The following is a 25,362-nucleotide window of genomic DNA, read 5'->3' as shown; positions in this document are numbered from 1 at the left end:
TGAATTTGTCTTTTGGGCTACGTCACATCAAGCCCCAAAAGGCAAAAACGTATGTAGCATGTGAACTTGTGTTATGCTCTATATATAAAACTCTTCACTTTCTTCCCTCATTTTGATGTGTAATTCATTGTCACGTGCACCTCATCTTCAAAAAACTTGTTATTATTGTAGAAGCCTATCAATCCTGTTTGACAAGCCTTTTGTCAGGGACATCACGGTTTGTTTAAAAAAGACATTATTCTATATTTGAAGAGTATTAACTATAAATTTCTTTTTATTTAAATCACATGCTTTTATATATAGCTTAGAAGACGAAGCTAGAAATTTGAATTTATAAATAATAAATTAAAAAAGAAAGTTATGATTCAATTGAACATAAGCTCAGGTTACTAAATGCAACTTGCTAATATCGAGTTCATATGAACCAATATGTTTAATTAATTAATTGCCTCTTTCCTCCGCCCATCTCATCATAATATTTGGATTATTCAATCATCATCATATATAAATTATAGAAAACATCTTGTCCTTTTGGATAGTCTCTAATTTTTTCCTACTTATTTGCTCAAATCAATTATTCATGTTTTGTGCAAAATTTCAAGTATTTTCCCTTTAATTGTTCATAATCTACACAAATTGATGCATAATATCGGGATTCGCGATTGAGACACTTGTCAACTTGCGATAGGATGTGGAAATATTTTTACAATAATAGGTGACATGTAAAGTTTATGTCAAACCTGAAATGCTGACTTTCAAAATAGAATAATAAACTTTATAACTAATTAAATCAAAATAGATAAGGTAAATAATTCTTTACACGAAATAATTAATTAAACACTTAATAGAAGTTGAAATACGATGCTTGGATGGATATTAATATTTTGAGGACCTCGAAACGTAATGATAAAAATAAAAGCAACATCAGTCATGGTGAAGTTCAGAATATTTTGAGTGGATCCTTCGAATTTCAGGGTAAATAGAGTTCGACAGTAATTTTTTTAAAAAAATCATGTGCTAATGCTCATTAAAAGTTCTGATAATCACGATTTCGTGATTCGAAACCCCAAAAGTAAAAAATAAAATAAAAGTGATGTTAATCATGTTGAAACCCACTTTGTTTAGGATGGACCTTCTAGACTTCAAGGCGAATGGAGTCCAAGATGTTTAGGATGGACAAAATTCATGTGCAAATACTTATCGAAAACTCTTATAATCATGAATTCGTATTTTAGGACCCCGAAATGCCAAAAAGATAGATCGACATTAGTTCAGGAAGGACTCTCCAAATTTCAGGGCAAACAAAGTTCGTCGATAATTTTTTAGAAAATCCATGTATGCTAATACACATCGAAAGCTTTGATAATCATGAATTCGCATTTTAGGTCCTTGAAACGTTAAAAAATAAGAAGCTACACAAGTCATGGTGATGCCCAAACCATTAGGAATGGATCCTTTGAATTTCAGGGTAAACAGAATCCGGTGACAATATTTTGAGAAATTTATGTGCTAATACAAAAAAAACAAAAACAAAAATAAAATGATGTCACTCATAATGAACCACAAGCCGTTTGTAATGGAGCCTCCAAATTTCAGGATAGATAGAGTTCGGCGATAATCTTTCAAAAAATTCAAGTGTTAATACACACTGAAAGCTCCAAAAATCATAAATTCCTATTCTAGGATCCCGAACCTCAAAAAAATTAAAGAACAACGTCAATCATGATGAACCTCATGTTGTTTGGGATGGACCCTCCGAATTTTAAGAAAGATACAGTCCGATGATATTTTTTTTAAAAATCGATGTGCTGATACACATCAAAAACTTTGATAATTATAAAATTCAAATTCAATATCCGAAATGCGGAAAAAAATAAAAGTTACGTCAAACTTGATGAAGCACAAATCGTTTAAAATGGACCTTCTAAATTTCAGGACAAACTTATGAAAATATTACTAATGATCAAATGAAAATCCAGCAACTCGCAACTTGGATTGATAGAACTGTCTATATATGCAAAAGAATGTTGCAAGTCATCTCGAGGCTTTCGAACGCATCCAAGTAATTGGTATCCGATTGAAAGACGGTATTACGGCCGAAAAACGGATGTTTACATACTCCATTTGTATCAGTTTATTTGGCTTAATTTCGAATATGAGGATCAAACCAATTAATATTTCGTATGATCGATATTGACATGGAATTTTAATTTTATTGAAATAAAATTTACATATAATATTTAGAAAATATTTTAAACCATCTAATTAAAGAAAATATTTTTTGACTATTTAAATATCAACCCAGACAATTAAATTGAAAAGAGAAATATAACATTTAATGTAACATTGTTAGGGAGTGCTTTATCCTTAGTGTGGGACTTTTCCGCGCAAATTCAGATTTAGTCGAACTCCAATAAAGATATCGGACAACGGATGAAAAACCAAGAAAAGAAAATAAAAAGAAAGACCTAAATAGCCAAAAACTAGATCCGGCTCCTCTCCATTACACTTCATCAACTAATTAAGTTTTTTGACTGCGGATTATCCTGAAGTTTCCAAAAAAAATATTTAATGTAACATGCTACAAAGAAATTTATGAAAACCTTAACCAATCAAGTATCAGTATCACCAACAAGAATTGTGGTGGAGTGATAAATATTCATTCATCCTTAACCAGAGGTTTCGAGTTTGAGTCTCCGTTGGTATGGAGTCGCTTTTATTAGGGAGCATTTTTCCCCTCCCTTTCTCCACTGTGAGACTTTCCGGCGCGAATTCAAATTTAATCTAACTTCAATATGAAAATGTAGACATTGAAATTTTATAAGACTCTACAAGACGAGTCCTATTTCAGTTAGGGTTTCTTGGAGGCTACTTTACCCTAAACTCTAATTCATGCCCATATAAAATGTATTATATTCCCTTGAAAAGACATCTAAAAAATTTCATGAATTCATGAAATATTCATAAAGAGATCAAAATATGCCAAACTCTTTTTGATAATCAAATACTTCACGATCGAAAACCCACATATCCTTTCATGGAGATCAAGTTCAAATCATCCTAACTAGTTCGAGAAATACGCCATCAACGGCCCTCGAATCACGATGGAGATCAAATCCAAATCATCTTAATTTGAGAAATACGCCACTAACGGCCTTCGAATCAAGGAGAAAATTCAGAGAGAAGAATCAAGGGATAAACAGATTTGTACCCATATATTTTATCAATAAAATTATGTTTCATCATATTTTATTTGTGATTACAATTTATTTTCGATCACATTAAAATTTGTTACAAACAGAACAATCGAACACGGAATGAAAAAAAAATATGTAAGTGTCTAGTAAGTGTCTTTTGCCAACCAAAGCCCCAAAACTAGTAAGGACACTCGTGCCCCGAAGAAAAAAACTAAGGAAAAGGACAAAAAGCCAAAAGGGTTGAACATCAAGTGAGGATTTTCTCCAACTATATTATTGCTGTAAATAAATAAGATTTATTTTATATACTTATAAAAGAATTTTATAAATATCATTGTATTTTAATATGTTGTAACAAATATCTAACAACAAATAAGTTAAGGCCGAATATACGAATTTAAGTTCATTGATTCAAATGATTGTTCATCTCTCGTAACAACTTCCTAACATTAACATCTTCATTTACCATGCTTTTATACATATGGATCGAATAATTTTATACTTATGGATTGATGCATCTGAAGGTCCACATACAAAATAACCAAACTATACCTCAAGCAACTACACACTTTCTCCAATTTATTTCTTTACATATGCTACTTGCATTTTTGGTGAATATGATTAGAAAATTAACCTCATTTGTTATAGCTGATAATACATATGTCGTATTTTTAAAATTTACTAGTAATATTTTTACATGAACAATCATTAATTTATCCGTAATTATTGTAAACGACTCATAGCTATAAAAGTTATTTGACATTACTATTTATAAAAAATAAGCGAATCGAATGATAGCTTAATGCACAAAGCATTTCATACAAAAAATCAAAAAAGAATCATACTTCAAATTAAATAATATTAGGGGGTGGGAGGGGGAGGGGGCCAGTGGACCGTCCATGAGGACAGCAAAACCAAAACCAATACAAAATATGCAAAAACTCCACCAGATCTAAATCTTCCTCTTTTTCTCACAAGCTAAGTTATTAGCTAACCCTAACACAGCTCCTCCTTCTATTCTCTTCTGCAAAACTAAGGAAACAAAGTGATATTTTTTTTTTGATTCAATAAAGTCATTACATTATCTATCTTTTCAAATCATTACTTCTTTTCCCTTTTTTTGTACTCTCTCACTCTTTCCATCAATCTACATCCCAAGAAACAAGTACAAATTATCGAAAGCAGATTCAGAATTTAGAGTCAACTGATCAAATTAAATGGATGTGATCTATTAGACATATTTAACTTTCATTTTCGTTTTTCCCCTTATATATGTATAAGTGATTCGATCTGAAAGTATAGTTAGATAGTAGTTCAGTTGAATCTGTTGTTGAACTTGTTATAGATCTGCCTCTCTAAGAAATAAGTAAAGGAAAAAACTATGGATCCGTCGAACAATTCTCTACCCCCTCCTTTCCACACGAGAAATTTCAACTTACAACATCACAACCACCACCAGCATCAGCACCAGCACCAGCAACAACAACTTCAATTCCAACAAAGCTCGGAAGACGAGCAAAGTGGAACAAGTGGACTAAACATGTCCGGGCAAAAGAGAGATCGCGAAGACGACAACAACAACAATAACTATATTGATTCGAATGTTGGTGAATCAACCGATGAATTAGGCGTTAACGGAACAAATAGAGAAGGAGAGTTCAATAGAAGGCCTAGAGGTAGGCCTGCTGGATCAAAAAATAAGCCAAAAGCACCTATCATCATCACTAGAGATAGTGCAAATGCCCTTAGAACTCATGTTATGGAAATTGCTGATGGTTGTGATATTATGGAAAGTGTTTCAAATTTTTCAAGAAGACGTCAAAGAGGAGTTTGTATTATGAGTGGAACAGGAAATGTTACAAATGTTAACTTAAGACAACCAGCTTCACCAGGTACAATTTTTTAATTTTTTTTTAATTTTTTTTTTATGACCTTCTTGTTAATGTTACCTTTTTTGGGGCTTATCAGGTGCGATTGCAACCCTACACGGACGTTTTGAGATTTTATCCTTAGCAGGATCATTTCTCCCACCACCAGCTCCTCCAGCAGCTTCAGGGTTGACTATATATTTAGCTGGCGGACAAGGTCAGGTGGTGGGAGGTTGTGTGGTAGGGTCACTTATGGCATCCGGTCCGGTTGTTATTATGGCGGCTTCGTTTAGCAATGCAGCTTATGAAAGACTTCCGTTGGAGGAGGATGATTCGAACCAACTTCCCGTTCAAGGAGGTTCACTGGGTTCTCCTGGAGCGACAGTTGTCGCTCCAGGACAACAACAACAATTACTAGGCGACCCTTCACTATTTCATGGAATGCCATCAAATCTTCTCAATAATGTTCAATTACCTTCCGAGGCTTATTGGGCAACGGGTCGACCTCCATTCTAACTAGATGAGATTCGTAGAAGGGCCGGGTAATAATTTTCTCTGATTCACTTGTTTAAGGTCACGACCCTCCAGTATTAGATCATATATATATCATGATCCAAAATTTGAGGGTCGTGACCTTTAATTAGTTGAAATTCTCTCCATTAGTTTACCAGAATTCTTAGCAATGAGTTGATGTTGGTCATTTTAAGTTCTTCATAATTGTTAATTTCTTTTAGTCACATTACACTTTAGGTCCTTTTGAGTTTAGGTTTTTCTATTGTGAGTTTGACTATGATCACCTGATATGAAATGTTTTTCATTAATTTGATCAATTGAATGATGTAAACTTTGTTAGTAATTTCTTGGTGAATTCCATCCTCATGAAATTAGCTTATAATAAATGAATTTCAACTCTTCCCTACCAAAGACAACCAAATCCATCATTGTGTGAGATTCATTTAATACATCATTATTCCATAATCATGATAATTGAGTTGTAGTAATGACCATGCTTTTTAGTACTTGGCAATTATAGTACTCCCTCCACCCAAATGAATCTGTTCGAGAGTCAAACAATTTTTTTATCGTAATTTTTTCATGACTCTTTTATAGGTCTTCAACTTGTTTTAATGTGACATAATAATTTTCACACAGTCTTGAAATATGTATATTTTGTTTCAAAAATTTACACGCCCAAATTTGCGGTTAAAGTTAAGAAATTTAACTCTCAAATCTGAACTTTGACAAATAAATTGAGACTTAGTAGTACTGTATTTTCTTTTCAAACTTGCTTTTATATGTTTTACTTCAGTCGAAAGTTCATTGGAAATAATTATTCTACCCCACAAAGATAGTAATAAGGTTTTCATACGATCTTCTCTTCGTAAATCCCACTTATAAAATTACACTGAGTATATATGTTCACTGAATATGTTGTTGTTGACACATAAGTTGAGATGGTGGGGGTAGTATTCATATAAGCTTATTTTCCTCTTTAGAGTATCTTTTTATTCTTTAAAATCTTTTTTTTAGTCAATAAATAGTTATAGAATTTAGAAGTCGTTTGGTGTGAGGTATAAGGTATAATAAATTAGGATAAAATGTAGGATTATAATTTTATCATGCGTTTGGTTGGAGGTATTAGGTAGTTATTAAATTATTTATCACACCATTTATATTTAGTGAAAGAATAATTTATCACATATACATGATGAAATAACTTATCCTGAAATAATCTATATCAAAACAAATAATGTCAAAATAACTTGTTCTCAACTAAATGATCCGTTAGGGGAGACATGAGTCTGAATATGGACAGTGGTTTGCACGTGCACAGTTACTGAAGAAATTCTTTCTCGAGGCAAAAGCATATGTAACGTTTAGCAGGTCTTGTCTGACTGATTGTCTTTTTTTATTTTTTATATATTTTTGTTTAATATTTGAGGGCTAGTTAACTAACAGTTCAAAATTCCATAAATAATGAATATTATGATTTTTTTTTCATCACTTATTGAGAACACCGAAAATCACATTGGGTAAATATCTATTATAATCATGATAATGTATGTTTTAATTAAACACAATCGAATTCTCCTTATACCATTATATGCATCAATTCTGAATTGGTTGTTTGACCTCTAAGAAAGGCCCCTGAAGGAACCGTTCCCAATCTGTCAGAAGACGAGTCATTTTCCCGTAGGAATAGTTTGAGTAGTCCACTAAAAATCAACGGATTCGAGATTGGGAAACCCATATCCGACCCTTTGAGTCAATTTTTCTTTCGATAGCCCGATATCCTTCTCCACTTAAATATGATCCGTGGCAAGTTCGAAACTTAGAGATGATAGATCTTCGAGGGTGAATTTAGATCTTTTAACTATGAGTTGGACAAAACATAATAACTTTGATAAAATTCTATAATTATGTTAAAAACTCCATTTAATATGTATTATATATGATTGATCAAGAACTCTAGTAAGTTGACTTTTTAAAAATTCAGAATTGGTTAACTCAAATTTCTGAATTCGACTTATGGATCTATATGCTACTTTTCTTTACTTAAATATCATTGAGCAAGTTTGAAATTCATAAGATAATGAATATGTTCTTCTATTTTACTCTACTTACTCGAGGGGTTATAATAAATCTCTTGTCTTACTTTTTTCTACTTAAATACTTATCAAATTTTATTGTTAGCAAAATTCGAACCCATGACTTGCAAGTTATTCGCCTATTATGCATATGACGCACTATATTACTTAAGGGCGGAGCACTATTACAAATAAAGAATTTAGCGATAAATTATTTGATGATAATAATATAATTGTTATTATATTATATTTAGCGGCAATAATAAATATGACTATTTAAAACTAACACTCTATATAAATGTTGTTACTAAATGTTTTAGCGACTTTAGATGCAATGACATTAAATTAATTGTCATTAAAAGAAATTTTTTTGCCACTAAATATCTCTTTTATTATAGTGAAGTTAGATGTTAGAAGCGATTCATCCAAATCTTTTTTCCATAAAATTATATTATATATAAAATCAATTATTAAATATAATCCCTCGTTAATAAATTCTGATTTTGTCACTGACTATTTTCGCTTCCTTTTGACTGACTAGAATTCCAATGTTTCTTGAAATCTTAATTGTAAAGGTGAAACACATCTCCAGATTCTTTGCACCAAAGCAAGCAAGCATGCACCTACATCTCCCCCACACATATATAAACTAGAACCCCTACCCCCCCCCACCCCTCAATATATTGCTTGCTTTTTGTGCAACACACCATGTAACCTTAAGTCCTTAACCTCATCTACATGCATGTGGGTAATACAATAATACTATATATCTCTTTGCTTGAACCTTTAATACAATAATACTATATATTTCTTTGGTTGAACCTTTAAAGCTTGCTTATCCATTCTCTCTCTAAAGAGACAAGTTAAAAGAACTGCGCCTATGTTCACTTTTACTTTTTTACTGGTTCGCTTTTTTAGGTTAATTTGATTAAATTTCAAATTTAAATTAAATTAGGTTAATTTGATATTTAAAATCTAAATTTTATTTTAGATGATTGAAAACTATATGAAAAATGATATAAGTTGTAATCCTTCTCATATTAATATGATGAAAAAATACATTTTAAAATTTTGATCAAAATCATGCAATTTGACCTAAAGAAATGAAACAGTGACAAGTAAAAATAAACAAAGAGAGTATTATTTTTTTATTTACTATTTTATTAAAATATCAACCTTAGAAGGTCGTTTTTTTATTTTTTAAAAAATGCAAAATATCGATAATCGAGTGTGGGTTTTTGCATCAAAAAAAGATCGCAAAAACAATACATTTAAAAGAGTATAAATAGAATTCTAAGCCAATTCTAATACCAACAAGAATAAATGGTCTTCTGATAGAAATGTATCCTATCATAGTAAAGATGGGGCTGCCTCTACGAGAAAAGAAATATTTAGTGATAATAAATTTTCCTTTTAACGATAATATTTAGTGGTAATTGAGTGAATGTCATTGCATTCAGGATTGTTAAAGTCTTTAGCAGTTTTTATATAGAATGTTGATTATATATAATATTTATATTTATTGTTGTTGTTGTATTTATTTTTGTGGCTAAATAAAATATAGTGACAGTCATATTATTGTAACTAAATCCTTTATTTATTATAATATGCAATCCCTGAATATTATATTTTATAATTGTATAATTTAAAAAATCAAACCCTGAAGGTAGTAATTTCCAACCTCACTAAAAGCTCTTTTTTCATGGGCCAAACACGTAGATTTTTTCTTATATGAATGTCGGTAAGATTCAATCTCGGGACTTCTGCCTACTCTGATATCATGTTGAAGTTTCTAATCATGTCATCTAAAAGCTTAACATATCAGAGAAAGAACACTTTTATTTATTAGTTAATTATAATCTCAACACAAGAAATCTGATTCATTCAACCATAATTTGTTAATCATCAAAAACAATTTCAATTCTACTCAACAATTGCTAAAGATATATCTAAACTAGAAATAAATTTTATCTTTGTTGAAATTCAGACAAAAAAGATAAGAATATGCTCGTTCAAATTTAGACAAATATGAAACTGTACAATACGTAGCTCATAAGTTGTCTTATCTATTAATACGGCGATTAAACTTCTGCCCTTTAATTAAGACAAATTACACATCATAATCTTGACTAGGAAATGATTATGACCCGTTTTAATTTGAATTAAAAAAGATTCAATAAAAATTGGGTAAAATTCATAAATAATCACTTTTCAATTTCTGTAATAGAAAATAGCCGATGTCTCAGAGATTTAAATTTTACAAGTGAAATTATCTTGAAGTTTTACTTGTGAAATTTAGAGCGTACATCAAGACAATGATTATTTTTCAAAAACAAAGTTAATTAATTATCAAGTGAACGCTATTTTTGCATAAAAATATCGCGATTTGCAAAAAAAAGTTCATATAAATAAATAAATATTTATAATGCATCATAAAATCGATTTTTTTTGGTCTCTAGTTGATTATTTTGAGAAGAATTTGGAGTATGATACATGTCTTTTAATTTGATTCCTTTCATTATTTTTATTTTTAATAAATATTATAAGCAAATAAGAACATGAACCAGTTGACTCTAAACATGGTGGATTAGCAAAAGATTCTAATTAATCATTAATGTGTTTGTACGTAAGCCATCTTGATTAGACATGTTTGGCGCATATTATATTTTCTTCTCAATAATTTTGAATTTCTCCTAAAAATAATTGTTGTATAAGCATATGTTTATCAAATTTGTTGGTGTTCACTGAGTTGAGTAATCCATATTCAAAGAAAACAGTCTATCGAAACCTGGCCCGATTATATAATATCAGTACGTTAGATATACATGATTATATAATATTGATGCATTATATATATACACGGTTATACAATATTAGTACATTATTTTATTATTATTTTTTCGAATTATAAAAATTTCTTAAAATTTATGGATTTCGGATGCATTACTAGACTTTCAGATACATCAACAGACATCCAAATATATAGGGAAGAGATGTATCAGAGAGGGGATATGACATCCAGATATATAGGGGATGAATGTATTCGAGAGGGGAGAGATGTATCCGAGATGAGAGAGATGTATCAGAGAGAGAAGAAATGTATCAGAGAGGGGGATAGAGATGTATCACCGAGAGAGGAGAGATGTATTCGAGAGAGGAATTTTGAATTTTCTTAAATGGTAGGATTTAAAAAATTATGATATTTAAGTAATATTTTCTTTTTTATCGCTCCTATAGCTACATAAGAAGCCCATTATATTATTATGGGCCAATTTAATGTAGGAAAAATACCTAATTACACTCTTTTATTTATCATATTTTTATTATTCTCATTCATTTTCAAAAAATTCAAAAATTCTTGTTTTCATCCGATACATTAATTCAGTAATCCGGATACATTAATTCTGATTCATAAATTATCTCTATATTCAATGTATCATGCTTTAAATATTTTCTGCTGATACATAAAACCCTAATTAATGTATCCTGATTACTGAATTAATGTATCCGGATTATCATATTTTTTAAAAAAAATTGTGAGTTAAAAAAGGATAGAAAAAAATAGTAATTACCTCTTTACACTATGTAATTTATGTAAGTTATCCTTTCATGTATCCTATTTGGGCTACTTGGACTTTAATTATTTCAAGCCTGTGGCCCAAACTACTCGGCCCACTAAATTTTCCTTTTTTGCCTTGATTTGGACTTTGGTTTGAGCAAAAAGTTATGGGTCATTTGCACTTTTACCCCTATTTTGTGCCGGTCTTTAATTTTTGTCCCCCGTAACAATTTTTTTTTCAAGGGCTTATTTTCGTATCATCATATTTTCCCCCCTAAAACATTACTTATGAATTCTTTGGGTAAGCTTATAAACTGATTTATATATATTTTCTTATTTATGTATTTGGTAAATATTAAAGCGTTTGTAAAATTTTCATTAAATACACCTTTTCTTTGGAATTTTTACTCTATATAACTGTCCACCAAAATAAAAGTCAGGAAATTTATTTTTGTATATTGAATATAATTATTTTTGATCGAGCAACCAATATGTCAAAAAAAAACTTTTTTTTTAATTCATAATGCAGCTATTGAGCAACGTATTAATTATTACTTGGTATAGACATCATAATTTACAGTTTGAATAATTATTCAAGTTGCTTATCAATATTATTCTTGACATTGTAAAGGAAATTATAATAAGGGGTTTCTAGTAATGATGTGGTTGATGAAGAAGAAGCATCTTCTTGGCCAAGTTCAAACGAGTATCCCAATCAATTGCCTTTGCTCCAAGTTGATGAAATTGGAATTGAAAGCCACATAATATTCCCAACATCTAACCAACCCCCCCCCTCGGGCCCAAAAAAATAAATTAAAAGTAGAAGTAAAATAAAAGATTGTTAGTTTTGTAAGATTGTTACTATTATAATTCAAAGATTTAAAATTGGTGAATTCAGAATGAGTGATGATATTGAGGACGAATCAAAGGAGAAAAATGAAGTACAATATAAGATCGATAGAGCACAATTTCACATGGTACACGTGCTTTAGAGATTTATGATGACATAGATGGACAAATCCGTAAGATCTATTGGACAATATATAGCGTACATAAGCTTAGGTTGTTACAAATAGAGTTGGATTCTTCCAATACGATATTGGGGTAAACCTCAAAGAGTATGATGAGTCACTAAAGAGTGGTTCACGTAGGTGACACCTATGACTGAGGATAGATAGATGAGTACGGTTCAAATAGAAAGAATGACACGACTTCTAGGTTGATAAGCTTCTGAAATCGATCAAATAAATATATTGATACCTTATGCAAATCCCACGTTACAAAGAAAGAGAAAGTGAATTGTTATATAATATAGATTACAAGTTTAGATGATATGATTTTTTTTTGACTCAATGATGGCATAGCTCTAGGGACAAATTTGTGAAGTCTATCGGGCCAAAATAGATCCTACATGCTATATGATTCATATTTATGACAAATATGGTATCAACGCTAAACTCATACAGGATAATGATAGGACAAATGACACTGAGTCCATAAAAGAGCGTATATATGATGCCCGCAGGAGGAGTTGATGAGAGCTAATTGTTGAAAAAAATGCGAACTAGCACAAAAATATATATGGTCAAAATAATGAAACAAAATGGGAAAATAATGACACCAAAAAATTTACGTGGAAATTCTTTTAAATAAAGAAAAAATCACGGGCCAAGAAGAGCAACTAATATCCTATAGTAAAGAATTTTACACTAGGTAGTACCGAGTACAACACTCAAAAAGGATTATCACATACTCAAAAGGAATAACACTCTTTTGATTTACCACATTATAAAAAATATCGCTTACACTCTATTTTTCTTCACAGACTATTTTCTTATAGTTTATGAAATCTTCACAGTTCTTTAAATATTTTTCTCTCTGTGAATTGGGGTGTAGAATGAGGAGCTGAAGAGCTCCTTTTATAGGTTAAATTTTCATTTCACTGTATTGCTTTTCCATCGAAAGAAGCTGCCTTTGTTGACGAAGGCTTAAAATTTGCAATTGTAAATTGCTGCAATCATTTTTGACAAAGTGCAGCCTTCACTTTTGAAAACAAGGGGACTGGACCCCACAAGTCTCCCCCTCCAGTCCCATTCACTAAAATGATGTATCTTTATCTGAGAGAGCTCATGCCAACAAGTTCTTTGCACAACTCGAACTTGTCCTTTGTTACCACTTTGGTCACCATATCTGCATGATTCTCATTTTTAGAATTTTTTTTAGCTTGCATAGATTCATCTTCTATTTTTTCTCGAATCCAGTGATATCTCACGTCTATGTATTTTTTTTTCTTGCATGGTACATAGAGTTTTTGCTTAAGTCTATTGCACTTTGACTGTTATAATAGACGATATACTCCTTTTGATGCAAGCCAAGCTCTTGAAGAAATTGCTTGAGCCATATCATCTCCTTGCCAGCTTCAGTAGCTGCAATATACTTAGATTTAGTTGTAGATAGTGCAACACACTTCTGCAACTACGACTGCCATGATATAGCTCCCCCTGAAAAAGTAAACAGATATCCATTACAGTATTTTCTGTTATCAAGGTCATTTGCCATATCATCATCTGCATAGCCCTTCAAGATTGGATTTGATACTCCAAAATACAAATATTTATCTGAGCTTCCTCTCAGATACTTGAGTATCCACTTTACAACTTTTCACTGTTGTTTTCTTAGATTGTCGAGAAACCTGCTGACAACACCAACTGCATGAGCAATATTAGGTCTAATACATACCATTCCATACATTAGACTTCCAACGAGGGAGAAATATGAAACTTTGGCCATGTTTTCTTTTTCCTCCCGAGCCGTAGGACACATCTTCTAGCTTAACTTCATATGACCAGCAAGAGATATGCTAACAGGCTTAACATTCTTCATGTTAAAGCGCTCCAGTACAGGTTCGATGTACTTCTCTTGTGACAGATAAATCATCATTTCATCCCTGAGACGAGTAATTCTCATGCCTAAAATTTGTTTGGCATGACCCAAATCTTTCATAGCAAAAGACTTACACAACTCTTTCTTCAGCTCATCAATTTTGGACGTATTTCTACCCACAATCAACATATCATCCACATATAGCAAGAGAATGATAAAATCATCGTTAGAAAACTTTTGTACAAATACACAATGATCTGAAGAAGTCTTCTTGTAGCCTTGCTCTCCCATAACAGATTTAAACTTTTTGTACCACTGTTTAGGAGATTGCTTTAGTCCGTAGAGACTCTTTTTGAGTTTGCACACAAAATTTTTTCTACCATTTACTTTGAAGCCCTCGGGTTGTTTCATATAAATCTCCTCTTCTAGGTCATCGTGAAGAAAAGCTATCTTCATATCCATCTTCTCAATCTCTAAATTTAGACTAGCAGCCAAACCAAGAACAATACGAATGGAGGATATTTTCACAATAAGAGAAAATATTTTGTCAATGTCAATACCTTTCCTTTGACCAAATCCTTTAACAACAAATCTAGCTATGTACCTTGGCTTCAAACTGTGTTCTTCAACTTTAACTTTGAACACCCACTTGTTCTTCAAAGCTCTCATGCCCTTAAGCAATTTCACCAACTCATAACTCTGATTCTCATGCAAAGATTTCATGTTATCTTGCATGGTTTCAATCCATTGGTCCTTATGCTCATTTTTCATGGCTTCCTCATAATAATCGTGTTCACCCCCATAAGTGAGTAACACATACTCATTATGTGAATAAAGAGATGAGGGAATACGTTGTATTGTGGACCTCTTAAGAGAATTATTTGCTTCTTCCACAACTTCATGAGTAAGAGCATTATCAATAACAACATCATTATTATCATCAGCATCAATATGTTGATCTAGGACTTGATTCTGAGCATCATCATGATCATCATGCCCATCAACATCATGCACATTATATGAGGAACTTGATTAAGATGGACTATGTCATCAGAACTTGAAGATTTTAGCTTCTTCACTTTGTCAATATCTTCAATGGTTTGATTTTTCATGAAGATGACATTGAGGCTTCTCACAAGCTTCTTCTCAATTGGATCATATAGCCTATAACCAAATTCATCAAGAACATATCCAACAAAGATGCACTGCCTTGTCTTGGCATCTAACTTTCACCTCTCATCTTTCGGCACATGTAGAAAAGCTTTGCAACCAAATACTCTCAAATGATCATAGGAAACATCCTTTTCATACCAAGCTTTATTTGAAACATTACTTTGCAAAGCAACATCAGGAGATAGGTTAATAACATGTGCAGCGGTCAATAAGGCCTCACCCCAAAAGGAGTTCTACAACTTTGCTTCAGAAAACAAATATCTAAATCTTTCCATTAAGGTCTTGTTCATCCTCTCAGCTAACCCATTAAGCTGAGGAGTCTTAGGAGGAGTCTTCTGGTATCTAATTGCTTGATGCTTACCGTATTCGTTAAATGGTCCACAATAATCACCATCATTATTAGTACAAATACATTTAAGTTTTTTTTCAGTTTCTCTTTCAACTGAAGCCTAAAATTGCTTGAAGACACCCAACACTTGGTCTTCAGTCTTCAAGATAAAGACTCAAAGCTTTCTTGAGCAATCATCAATGCAAGTGACAAAGTAGAGTGCACCACCCAGAGTCCTTGTCTTCATTAGATCGCATAAATCAAAATGCACCAACTCAAGCAACTCTGTCTTTCTTGAAGGAGAGTTAGACTTAAAGAAAACCTGTTTTATTTTTCTGCCAAGCAGTGCTCACACTTTTCTAATTTAGCACTTTGAAAATCAGACAACTATTTCTTCTTGGCCAAAACATTGAGTCCTTTCTCACTGATGTGGCTAAAACTCTTGTGCTATAACGTTGAAGAGTTATCGTTGTCAACTGCATTCACCAAATTTGCACAAGTAGAAACCGTAGTCCAGTATAGACCACAAAGTTTTGTACCACGAGCCACAACCAAGGAGCCCATAATGAGTTTCCACTTTCCACCGTCATTGGTACTTACATATCTTTCATCATCTAGAATACTAACAGAAATTAGGTATAGACGAACATCAGTTTCATGTTTTACATTGTTCAAAACTAGTTTAGTTCCAATACTGGTTTCCAAACATATTGTACCAACACCAACCACCCTAGATATAGTCTCATTACCCATACTCAAGGCTTCAAAGTCACCAGGAGTATAGGAAGAGAAGAATTCCTTCCTTGATGTCACATGAGATGCGGCACCAGTATCCACAATCCAGCTTGACTCATCACAAGTAATATTTATCAGATCTGCATCAAGGACTGTAACAAAATTTTTAATGAAGACGGTGGCTAGGCAATTTTCATTGCCATCTTATTTATTTTCCTCTTTTTCTTGGTTATCCCTCTTCAATTTCTGGCAGATCTTCTTTGTGTGCCCTTTCATGCCACAATGATAGCACTCAATATCCCTAAGTTTGTCTCTGGATTTTCTCCTGCTATGTTCTTTATTCTGAGAACCACAATTTTTATTTCTCTCCATGGAGCCAGTTATTAGGACATCTGACAATGAAGAAGAAGAACCTTGAGATTTTCTTTTCATCTCTTTGTTCAAGACACTACTCTTGGCGGAACCCATAGAGATCACACCATCCGGAGTAGAATTTGACAATGAAGTTTTAAATATTTTCCAAGAGTCTGGTAGGAAACTAATAGAAGCAAGCCTTGAATTTCTTCATCAAATTTAATGCCCATAGCAGACAACTGGTTCATGATTCCCTAAAAATTATTCAAGTAATTTATCATCGGAGAACCATCATGATATTTTAAACTTAATATTTGCTTTATTAAGAACATTTTGTTGTTTTAGTCTTCCAAGCATACAAGCTTTCAAGATGCTTCCATAAGGTACGATCATGTGTCTCTCTAAAAATATGGTTTAACACATTATCGTCAATCTATTGCCTAATAAATCCATACACCTGTCTGTGCAACAAATTCCACTCTTCATCTATTTTATTATCAGGCTTTACAATGGTAAAAACTGGTTGATAAAAATTCTTGACAACAAATCTTCCATTTTCCTCTTCCAAATGACATAATTAACACCATTTAAAGTAACCATTCTACTAGTGTTGGCTTCCACAGTATTTCCCCAAAAATTTAAAATATAACAAATCAAAGTAAATCGTTTTTGATGTGGAAGTTCAGACTATGCTACAACCACAGAGCATATTTAGATAAAACCTTACTCTGATACCAGTTTGTTGAAAAAAATATGGACTAACACTGGGTAAATAATAATGACATCAAGAATTTTACGTGAAAATCCTTTTAAATAACGAAAAAACCACGGTCTAAGAGGAACAACTGATATCACTATAGTAAGAAATATTACACCGGATAGTACTGAGTACATCACTCAAAAAGGACTACCACACACTCAAAAAGAATAACACTCTTTTGATTTACCACGTTACAAAAAATATCGCTCACACTTTATTTTTCTTCACAGACTATTTTCTTATAGTCTATAGAATCCTCACAACTCTTTAAATATTTTTCTCTCTGTGAATTGGTGTGTAGAATGAGAAGCTAAAGAACTCCTTTTATAAGTGAAATTCTTATCTCATCGTGTTGCTTTTCCATCGAAAGAAGCTGCCTTTGTTGACAAAGGCTTGCAATTTGCAATTGTAAATTGCTGCAACCATTTTTGACAAAGTGAACCCTTCACTTTTGAAAACAAGGGGACTGGACCCCACACTAATAAAAAGGAAGGATTATCGTAAAGATAGATAAAAATGATATCCTAAGTAAATCTCACACCCAAAAAAGGGGAAAATAAAGTGCTATATATAAAACAAAATATAAATTTACATGTGGTAAACACACTTTTTAACTTAATAATGACGTAGCTCAAAAGACAAATATATAAACTCTGTTAAACAAAATAGACAATACATATCATGGCCTTGAATTGTGATAGAATGAATATCATCTCATTATATATAAATGTTATGGTATTCAATTTTAATCATAAATAATTCAATTCCAAAGCAATTAAGTAACTTTTTCACGAGGGTAAAGGGAGGTAATAGGTGCAATGGACCTCAATAAATATATATTTAATAAATGCATGGGGTAACATGATTGATGGTTTATGCATGTGATATTATTGGTGTATAACCCTATAATTTGGCATAAAGGAAGTCAACCTTTTTCTCTTTTCCAATAAATGTATTCTTGATTCTTTTTTAAGACTTTTGGTTGTTGAAGTACACTTGAGAATGGAGTAGAACATGGCAAAAGCAAAATTCATTTCCTTGTTGACTACAACAAGATACATATTCTCATGACACCTTAGACAATGGCCCATATTCGCTCATACATATGCCATATAGTCATGTGTAGTTGAAGTAGTAAAAGAAAGAATAATTAAGTGAAGGTTTTGAGTGGCTATATATGCTACTATTCAAAATACCATTATTTGCTTACATGTGCATTATTTATCTTCTCTTTGAGCTTTCTATATAGTATATAATGGCTAATGAGTGCAACAAAGCCTACTTCCAAGTAATTATGCTTATTCAACTTATTATTTCTATATAGTCCATTAATTGTGGTGGCTATACAACTTATTATTTCTATCCCATCACTAATGAGTGCCACAAAGTATAAAAAAGGGCAGTCCGGTGCACTAAAGCTCCCGCTATGCGCGGGGTCCGGGGAAGGGCCTGACCACAAGGGTCTATTGTACGCAGCCTTGCCTTGCATTTCTGCTAGAGGCTGTTGCAAACTACAAATTTCGCCTGTGTGAGTTTCCTCATATTGCCGGTTCTAAATCCAGATAAAAAAGGAGTATTGCAGTAGGTTATCAATCATCTTAAAAGTTGTTAATTCATGATAAATCATCATAATACATATTTTATATGTTGCAAACTACATCTTCCACGGTTAGAATTAAATGTGTGGATTTTCCATGAACGTTCATGTCGCAGGGGGCCCTAGATAATTTGAGATTTCCGATTAAAATTTGTCAGATTCAATTTTCCACAAGCACATCTCGAAAAAATTCTGATCAAGTTTTTTATATGAAAAATACGCGTGTTTCTAATAATATTTGGTTTTAAAAAGACGTGTCGCCCAAGTGATCAAACTCCTCGCTTAGCAATATCTTTAGTTGGAATCGGCTCATAGCCTTGGGTTCAAAAAGAGTAATATTAACTCACAATCCAATTCACGAAATAAGTAAAATATCGTTAAAAAAAATTAAACTACATCGTGTATCTACATATTAGCATATATATATATAACAATGTTTTGAAAAAATCATGGTTCATAAATTTCAAGCGGTGCGTTGGCAAAATTCTCAACTATATAGGATTAATTAATCCAATTTGCTTGGTTGTCCAATATTTATAACCAATTAATTAATATTTATTTTCTTTGATGAATTTAGAAAAATAAAGATTTTATAATAATGAAAAGAATATTTGGGATTTCTAGTGCATGTCATTGTTCTTAGAGTACTTGATAATGATACAAGTGCCATCAAGTGGAAAAAGACTTGCAAAGGAAAGTATTTACTTTCCATAACACAAGGTAGGAATTTAATTTCCTCTATACATAATATATCTCAATTATTTTGTCATATTTTGGATTTTTCTCTCAGGACCTAATCGTTCCAACATGATTATGAACCCTTTCTAATCATATCGTTTTTATTTTTTTATATTATAATAATTCTGTATTCGTATCGACTCCACTTATTCAGATATGCATTGTATAGGATCAATTAAAGAAAAAAATAATTTATTATACTCATTTGTCGGACTTAATATATATTGAAGAATTTCAACCATGACACCACGTTCCTCGATGACGTTAATCATCAAATTAGCATCAAATAATATAGTATACAAAGTTTTAATATCCAAAAATTGTTGAGCAATAGTATAATTGGACAAGTGGAAAATATATGTATTGGGGGTGAACTAGCAAAATTTGGGTAGAGTCGAATCTAAATTGACTTATTTTTTTAGGTTAGTATAATTTACTTTTTATAAACGATTAAACTTGAGTTATCATTTAAATAATATAGTATACAAATGCTTTTACACTATCAATTTATAAAAGTCAAACTCAAAATTGAAATGGCTCTTTGATTTTTTTGTGTTCAACCAAATTATAATGAGGGAATATATATTGGATAAGATCATAACAAAAAGTGAAAATGATGGCCCAAAATTGAAATAGAGCAAAACCTCGAAGCTAGCAATAAATCTCTTTAATTAAGGGTGTGTTTGCTATGGAGAAGAAAATATTTTAATTTTTTTTTCATGTTGGTTAATCAAAAAATTTGCAAAATATTTTTTCTTGAAAAATAATTTTTTAAAAAAGTTAGGGAAAATGACTTCTTTGTATAAATATAAAAACTAATAAATAATATTCTACAGTGATTGTCTCTTCCCTATCTTCATAATACATTTTTTCTAGATTATGTAGAAATAATTTTGAGACAATAATTTTTTGTTTATTTATCAAATACCATGAAATTAATTAAAACACCTATTTTCTAGGAAAATATTCTCCGTAAAAATATTTTTCTTCGTACCAAACACACCCTAAATGGTCTACAATTAATCCCTAAGACTTAACTCTAAAGATTAAAGGACTTATAAGACTAAGGTCTCTTGTGTTAATATTGACATGTTGTTCAGTTGATTAGCTCTTTAACTTAAATAATTAGATTCACTAGCTAATTGATCAATGACTATCATGCAAACTTTTGTTAATTAATTAGTTATCCAACAAAGCTGCTCTTTCTGTTAACTTTCAACTCAAATTGGATAATGACATTAATTAATTCAAAGTGAAATAATTTTTTTTTAGGAGAACTTTTATTGGGGACTTGACATTTGTCCATAATGAAGATTTTTTCTTTCTTTCTTTCTTTCCTTCTTTCCTTCTTGTCTTTCAAATCACAAAAAAGCCTAGTATTTGCTTTGAGCATATATCAATTTGCTAATTTGTCTTCTACTTTATGATTTATTTATAAGGAAACAATATTTTCTTGTAGCTAATAAGCTAGACTTTTAGATGAAATTGTGTTAGGTTAAATCAAAAGATTTTTTATTAACGAGTTTAAGTTTTGTGAGTTAACAAAAAAAAAGATATTTACATAATTAAGTTATTCAATATACTACGATAACAACTTTCCTTTGGAGTTGAGGGTATCACAAAGCTAATAAGGTAAAAACAGGATTAAAATTGCGTACATTCTATCCACTTCAAACCTCATATGTGAGATTATATCAGATTTATTGTTATTGTAAATTTACTTATTCAATAATTACAAGTAAATTAATATGAAAAAATATTTCTTTAATTATGATCTGATAAAAAAGATAAAACACCTAGTATTACGTGTTAAATTATGTTAATAAGGTAAAAAAAAAACTACATTATATATAACTTGATATATATAGCAGGAGTACACTACTAAAAATTCACTATTTTCTCATTGACATTTCCCATTAAAAGATATTCATTATTTCTATAGATGTTTTGATTGAATCAATAAAAAAAGAAAATTAAATAGTAATATTTTCATACGTAGAAATTAGGAAGTTTTTCATTATTTCTGTGAGAATCTGTTTTCCTCCATCTATATGTACTAGTTCGGTGAAAAATTAAATGAATAAAAATATCATATTTTATAACATAAATTTTCCAATGATTCGCAATAAAAAAAACCTTTATTTCCGGTAACGGTAAAATTCAAATATAGAATTGATTATTTTGTACTGTTATCTGTATATTGGTATCTTCATTTATTTCTCAGATCTAATAGCTAGTACAAGGTCCTTTTCTTGTAGGGTACAAGGTTTAAAAAAATATTGGTAAATTGTTGTTTTCCCCCTCCTAATTAACAAATATTTTAGTACACTAATCTAAGCATTATTGACTAATTAATCATATATTAAAGGCATAATAAACTTGACCTCAACCTATAACTAAACACTCTAACTTTGAGCATGCATATCTAGACACCTCAATTCGTTTTAATTGTGTCAGTTGAACACTATAACTTACAAAATGATCATCTAGAGACCTTCACAATTTATATATGTACCACATCAGCGTTGGGTGTCCACAAGACAGTGAGAACAATGGAGTTGAGGTGTTAGATGCGCATTCTCAAAAATTAGAGTGTTTAGTTGTCAGTTGAATGCAAATTAAGGTGTCTATCTATGTATTATATCTTGCCACATTAGTGAACATGAGCTAAACGTATTTATCGATCCATATCTAGTGTGAAATCTTAGTGAGCGAAGGTATTAAAAAAACGAGGTAGACTAAAATCACATAAAATAAAGTAATTTAGTAAAAACCTACAATCTTTTGAAATCAATGTAAACTGATCGCAATACACGATGCAATAGAAGATTTTTTTTTATAAGCGATATCAATTAATTATTAATATATTTACTCATGTTAGTACTAAATTAAATAATGTTTTACCAATAAAGTCAATACATTGTTATTATAGAAGGGAATTGGTAACAGATACAAAAAATAGGTACTCAATTGCATGGAAGACTAAAATGGACAGAAGAGTGTTAAAAGCCAAATTGGATTTTTCTCTATTTCTTTCCTTCTCATGCCAAATGTTTGATAATAATTTGACTTGCTAAAGTACCAATTAATGACTTGCATATAAACCATAACAATAATAATAACGTACCCAAAGTATTACTAGGCCTTATCACGAATCAAATAAGTCAAATTTCTAATATGAATATCAAATACTAAGGGTAAAAATCAAAACAAAAAGTATATTAAAGAAGTTTACACCTTGTTTATCTTAGTTGGTATAAATGTAGTCACCCCATGCAATGGATATATAAATTTACCAATAATAAGGCAACCTAATTTTATGCATGCACTAAACTTTTTGAAATTTATCTAATACGTACCACTTTAATGAGATCATGACACATGCAAATACTTAACCAAAAAATATACATGTTATCTTTTATATTTTGAATTTTTTTAGTAAAAGAATTCCGACTCTATCGTACATGAAATTGATGTATGCAAATAGGGGCGGAGCCACTTGTGGTCAGGGGTTCATCCGAATCTCATTCGGCGAAAAATTTTAATATTATTTATATATAGTTAAAATAACTTTTTATGTATATACATTAGATGTTGAACCTCTTCGTCTAGTTCATATGTCTACTTCTTCATATTTTAAAAGCCCTTAATAAAAATTTTGATTCTGTCGCTGTATGCAAACGAAATAAGTTAGAATTTAGTTGTAAGGCAAACATTTCCTTCTTCTTAGGCTTTTTGTTCATGGAAATATATGAGGTTTCTGCTATAAGTAATCATGAGTCCCTTTGTCATCATTACTATACTTGAAAAATATTAGATCCCTCTTCCTTCTTTCTTCTTCTCTTGTCCCTCTCTCCCACAACCACAAAACTAACTATATGTGTTTGAACTCTATAATTATTTTATCTAAGAGTTTAAATGGTTAAAGATAATTATTAAAAGTTATGATTAAATGATAAATTGATAAGTTCCTTTTTATTTCTAATCAAAAATCATGTGTTCCAGTCTTAAATATAAAGTATATAGCTTATATTAAGAAACGCTTTACCCCCTTGAATTGGACTTCCCCACGTGAATCAAATTTTAGAGATTTGACACCTTTTTATTTATTTACTTATATTTTAAACAAAATTAACTTTTTTGTAAATTCTGATTTTCTTTCATAACCAAACACATGAAACAACTGATAGAGTTTAATTTACACAAATAACCTTTTCTAATGTCACTCTTTAAATTCAATCCATCATATGATGATGATACGAAATAAACTATAGATGCATATTCTATCTGCTCTAATATCATATTAAAATTATGCGCCCATCTAGTCTTTTCAAAGTGCCACATGGAATACAATGTGTATACATAGTGAAACACAATAAATCCACCTATTTATAAGATTCACTCACTTCTCTCAAATCTCCATTCATTTCATCATTCAAATCTTCTTCTTCTTCTCAAGTAATCAAAAAGAGAAGAAAAAAAAACAAGAAAACTACATAAAGGATCAAGAAAATGTGTGTCAATTCTACAGAATGGAGTGCTTCACATATTCATTACATTTCTTGGAAGAAACAAAAACCAAAAAGATCCAAAGTTCAAGTTCCTAGGCTTGCATGGTACCTAAATTTTCACCCAATTTAATTTATATATGCTGATAGTGTAACGAAATTTTATCCCTTTTTTCAAGAAAGTAATATTACTATGACTTATTTCCTGTAAGGTGTTACTATTTTATTGCTTTTCGCATGAATTTAACTTATATACATAGATAGTATGACAATTTTTATATTAATAGTATAGTTTATTTTATATGGTGTTTTGCAATAAAAAAAATAGAATTTAAGTTATAATATTGATATTTAAGTTAGATGGCCATATAAGAAGAAGTGGTTTCATCTAATCGGTGAGATAATTCAATTTTTAGTCAGCTAATTGAGAATTTAATAGGAAAAAATAATTTTATATTGATTTTTCACGATAGAACGTGCCCCTTGTACTCTTCTTACATGTCGTACTTCCAATTCTCCTTCATACGAAAATATCATATTATATACATCAAATTAAGATTAAATATTAATTTTTTTAATATTAGGTTGTCAATTAATGATTATCATATCGATTTATTTTTAATTACCTTATAAGTAATAACCTGATTTTTTAAATATCATTATACAGTCAGTACATAAAAATTTAACTCTAATAACTATCTAAGTAATGTTGATAGTCTAAACAAATTTTACACAGTCGATATATATTATTGATTAAAATCTTTATGTATTATATAATTGGAGTATTTAATTTGATTTATTTAATTTTTTTTTCAGGAGGAAGAGAAATGAGGGGAAAAATATGGAATTGAAAAACTTGAAGTTGTACATGGAAAACATGAGCATATTAGAAGAAAATGAAAAATTAAGGAAGAAAGCAAATCTCCTCCACCAAGAAAACCTTGCTTTACTCTCTGAATTTGAGAAGAAATTTTCTCAATTGGATCGAGTTTCCGCCACTCTTAATTTAAACAGGGACGGAGCTAGAATATAGGTTACAAGTTCGGTCGAACCAGGAGTGCTTTGATTTTAAAA

General features: G+C 30.9%; 1 protein-coding gene across 1 annotated transcript; it reads left to right on the top strand.

Annotated features, from left to right (window-relative positions):
- The first annotated feature begins 4,160 nt into the window (after positions 1-4,160).
- On the top strand, positions 4,161-5,788 carry LOC129890320 (AT-hook motif nuclear-localized protein 26-like). Its single transcript, XM_055965888.1, has 2 exons — positions 4,161-5,089; positions 5,166-5,788. The coding sequence occupies exons 1-2, from the start codon at positions 4,579-4,581 to the stop codon at positions 5,579-5,581; spliced, it is 927 nt and encodes a 308-aa protein (XP_055821863.1). The 5' UTR covers positions 4,161-4,578; the 3' UTR covers positions 5,582-5,788.
- The last annotated feature ends 19,574 nt before the right edge of the window (positions 5,789-25,362 follow it).

The sequence above is a fragment of the Solanum dulcamara genome, chromosome 5, assembly GCF_947179165.1.
Source record: "Solanum dulcamara chromosome 5, daSolDulc1.2, whole genome shotgun sequence".
NCBI lineage: Eukaryota > Viridiplantae > Streptophyta > Magnoliopsida > Solanales > Solanaceae > Solanum > Solanum dulcamara.
The sequence above is the reverse complement of the archived record's forward strand: the minus strand, read 5'-3'. Positions and strand labels throughout refer to the sequence as shown.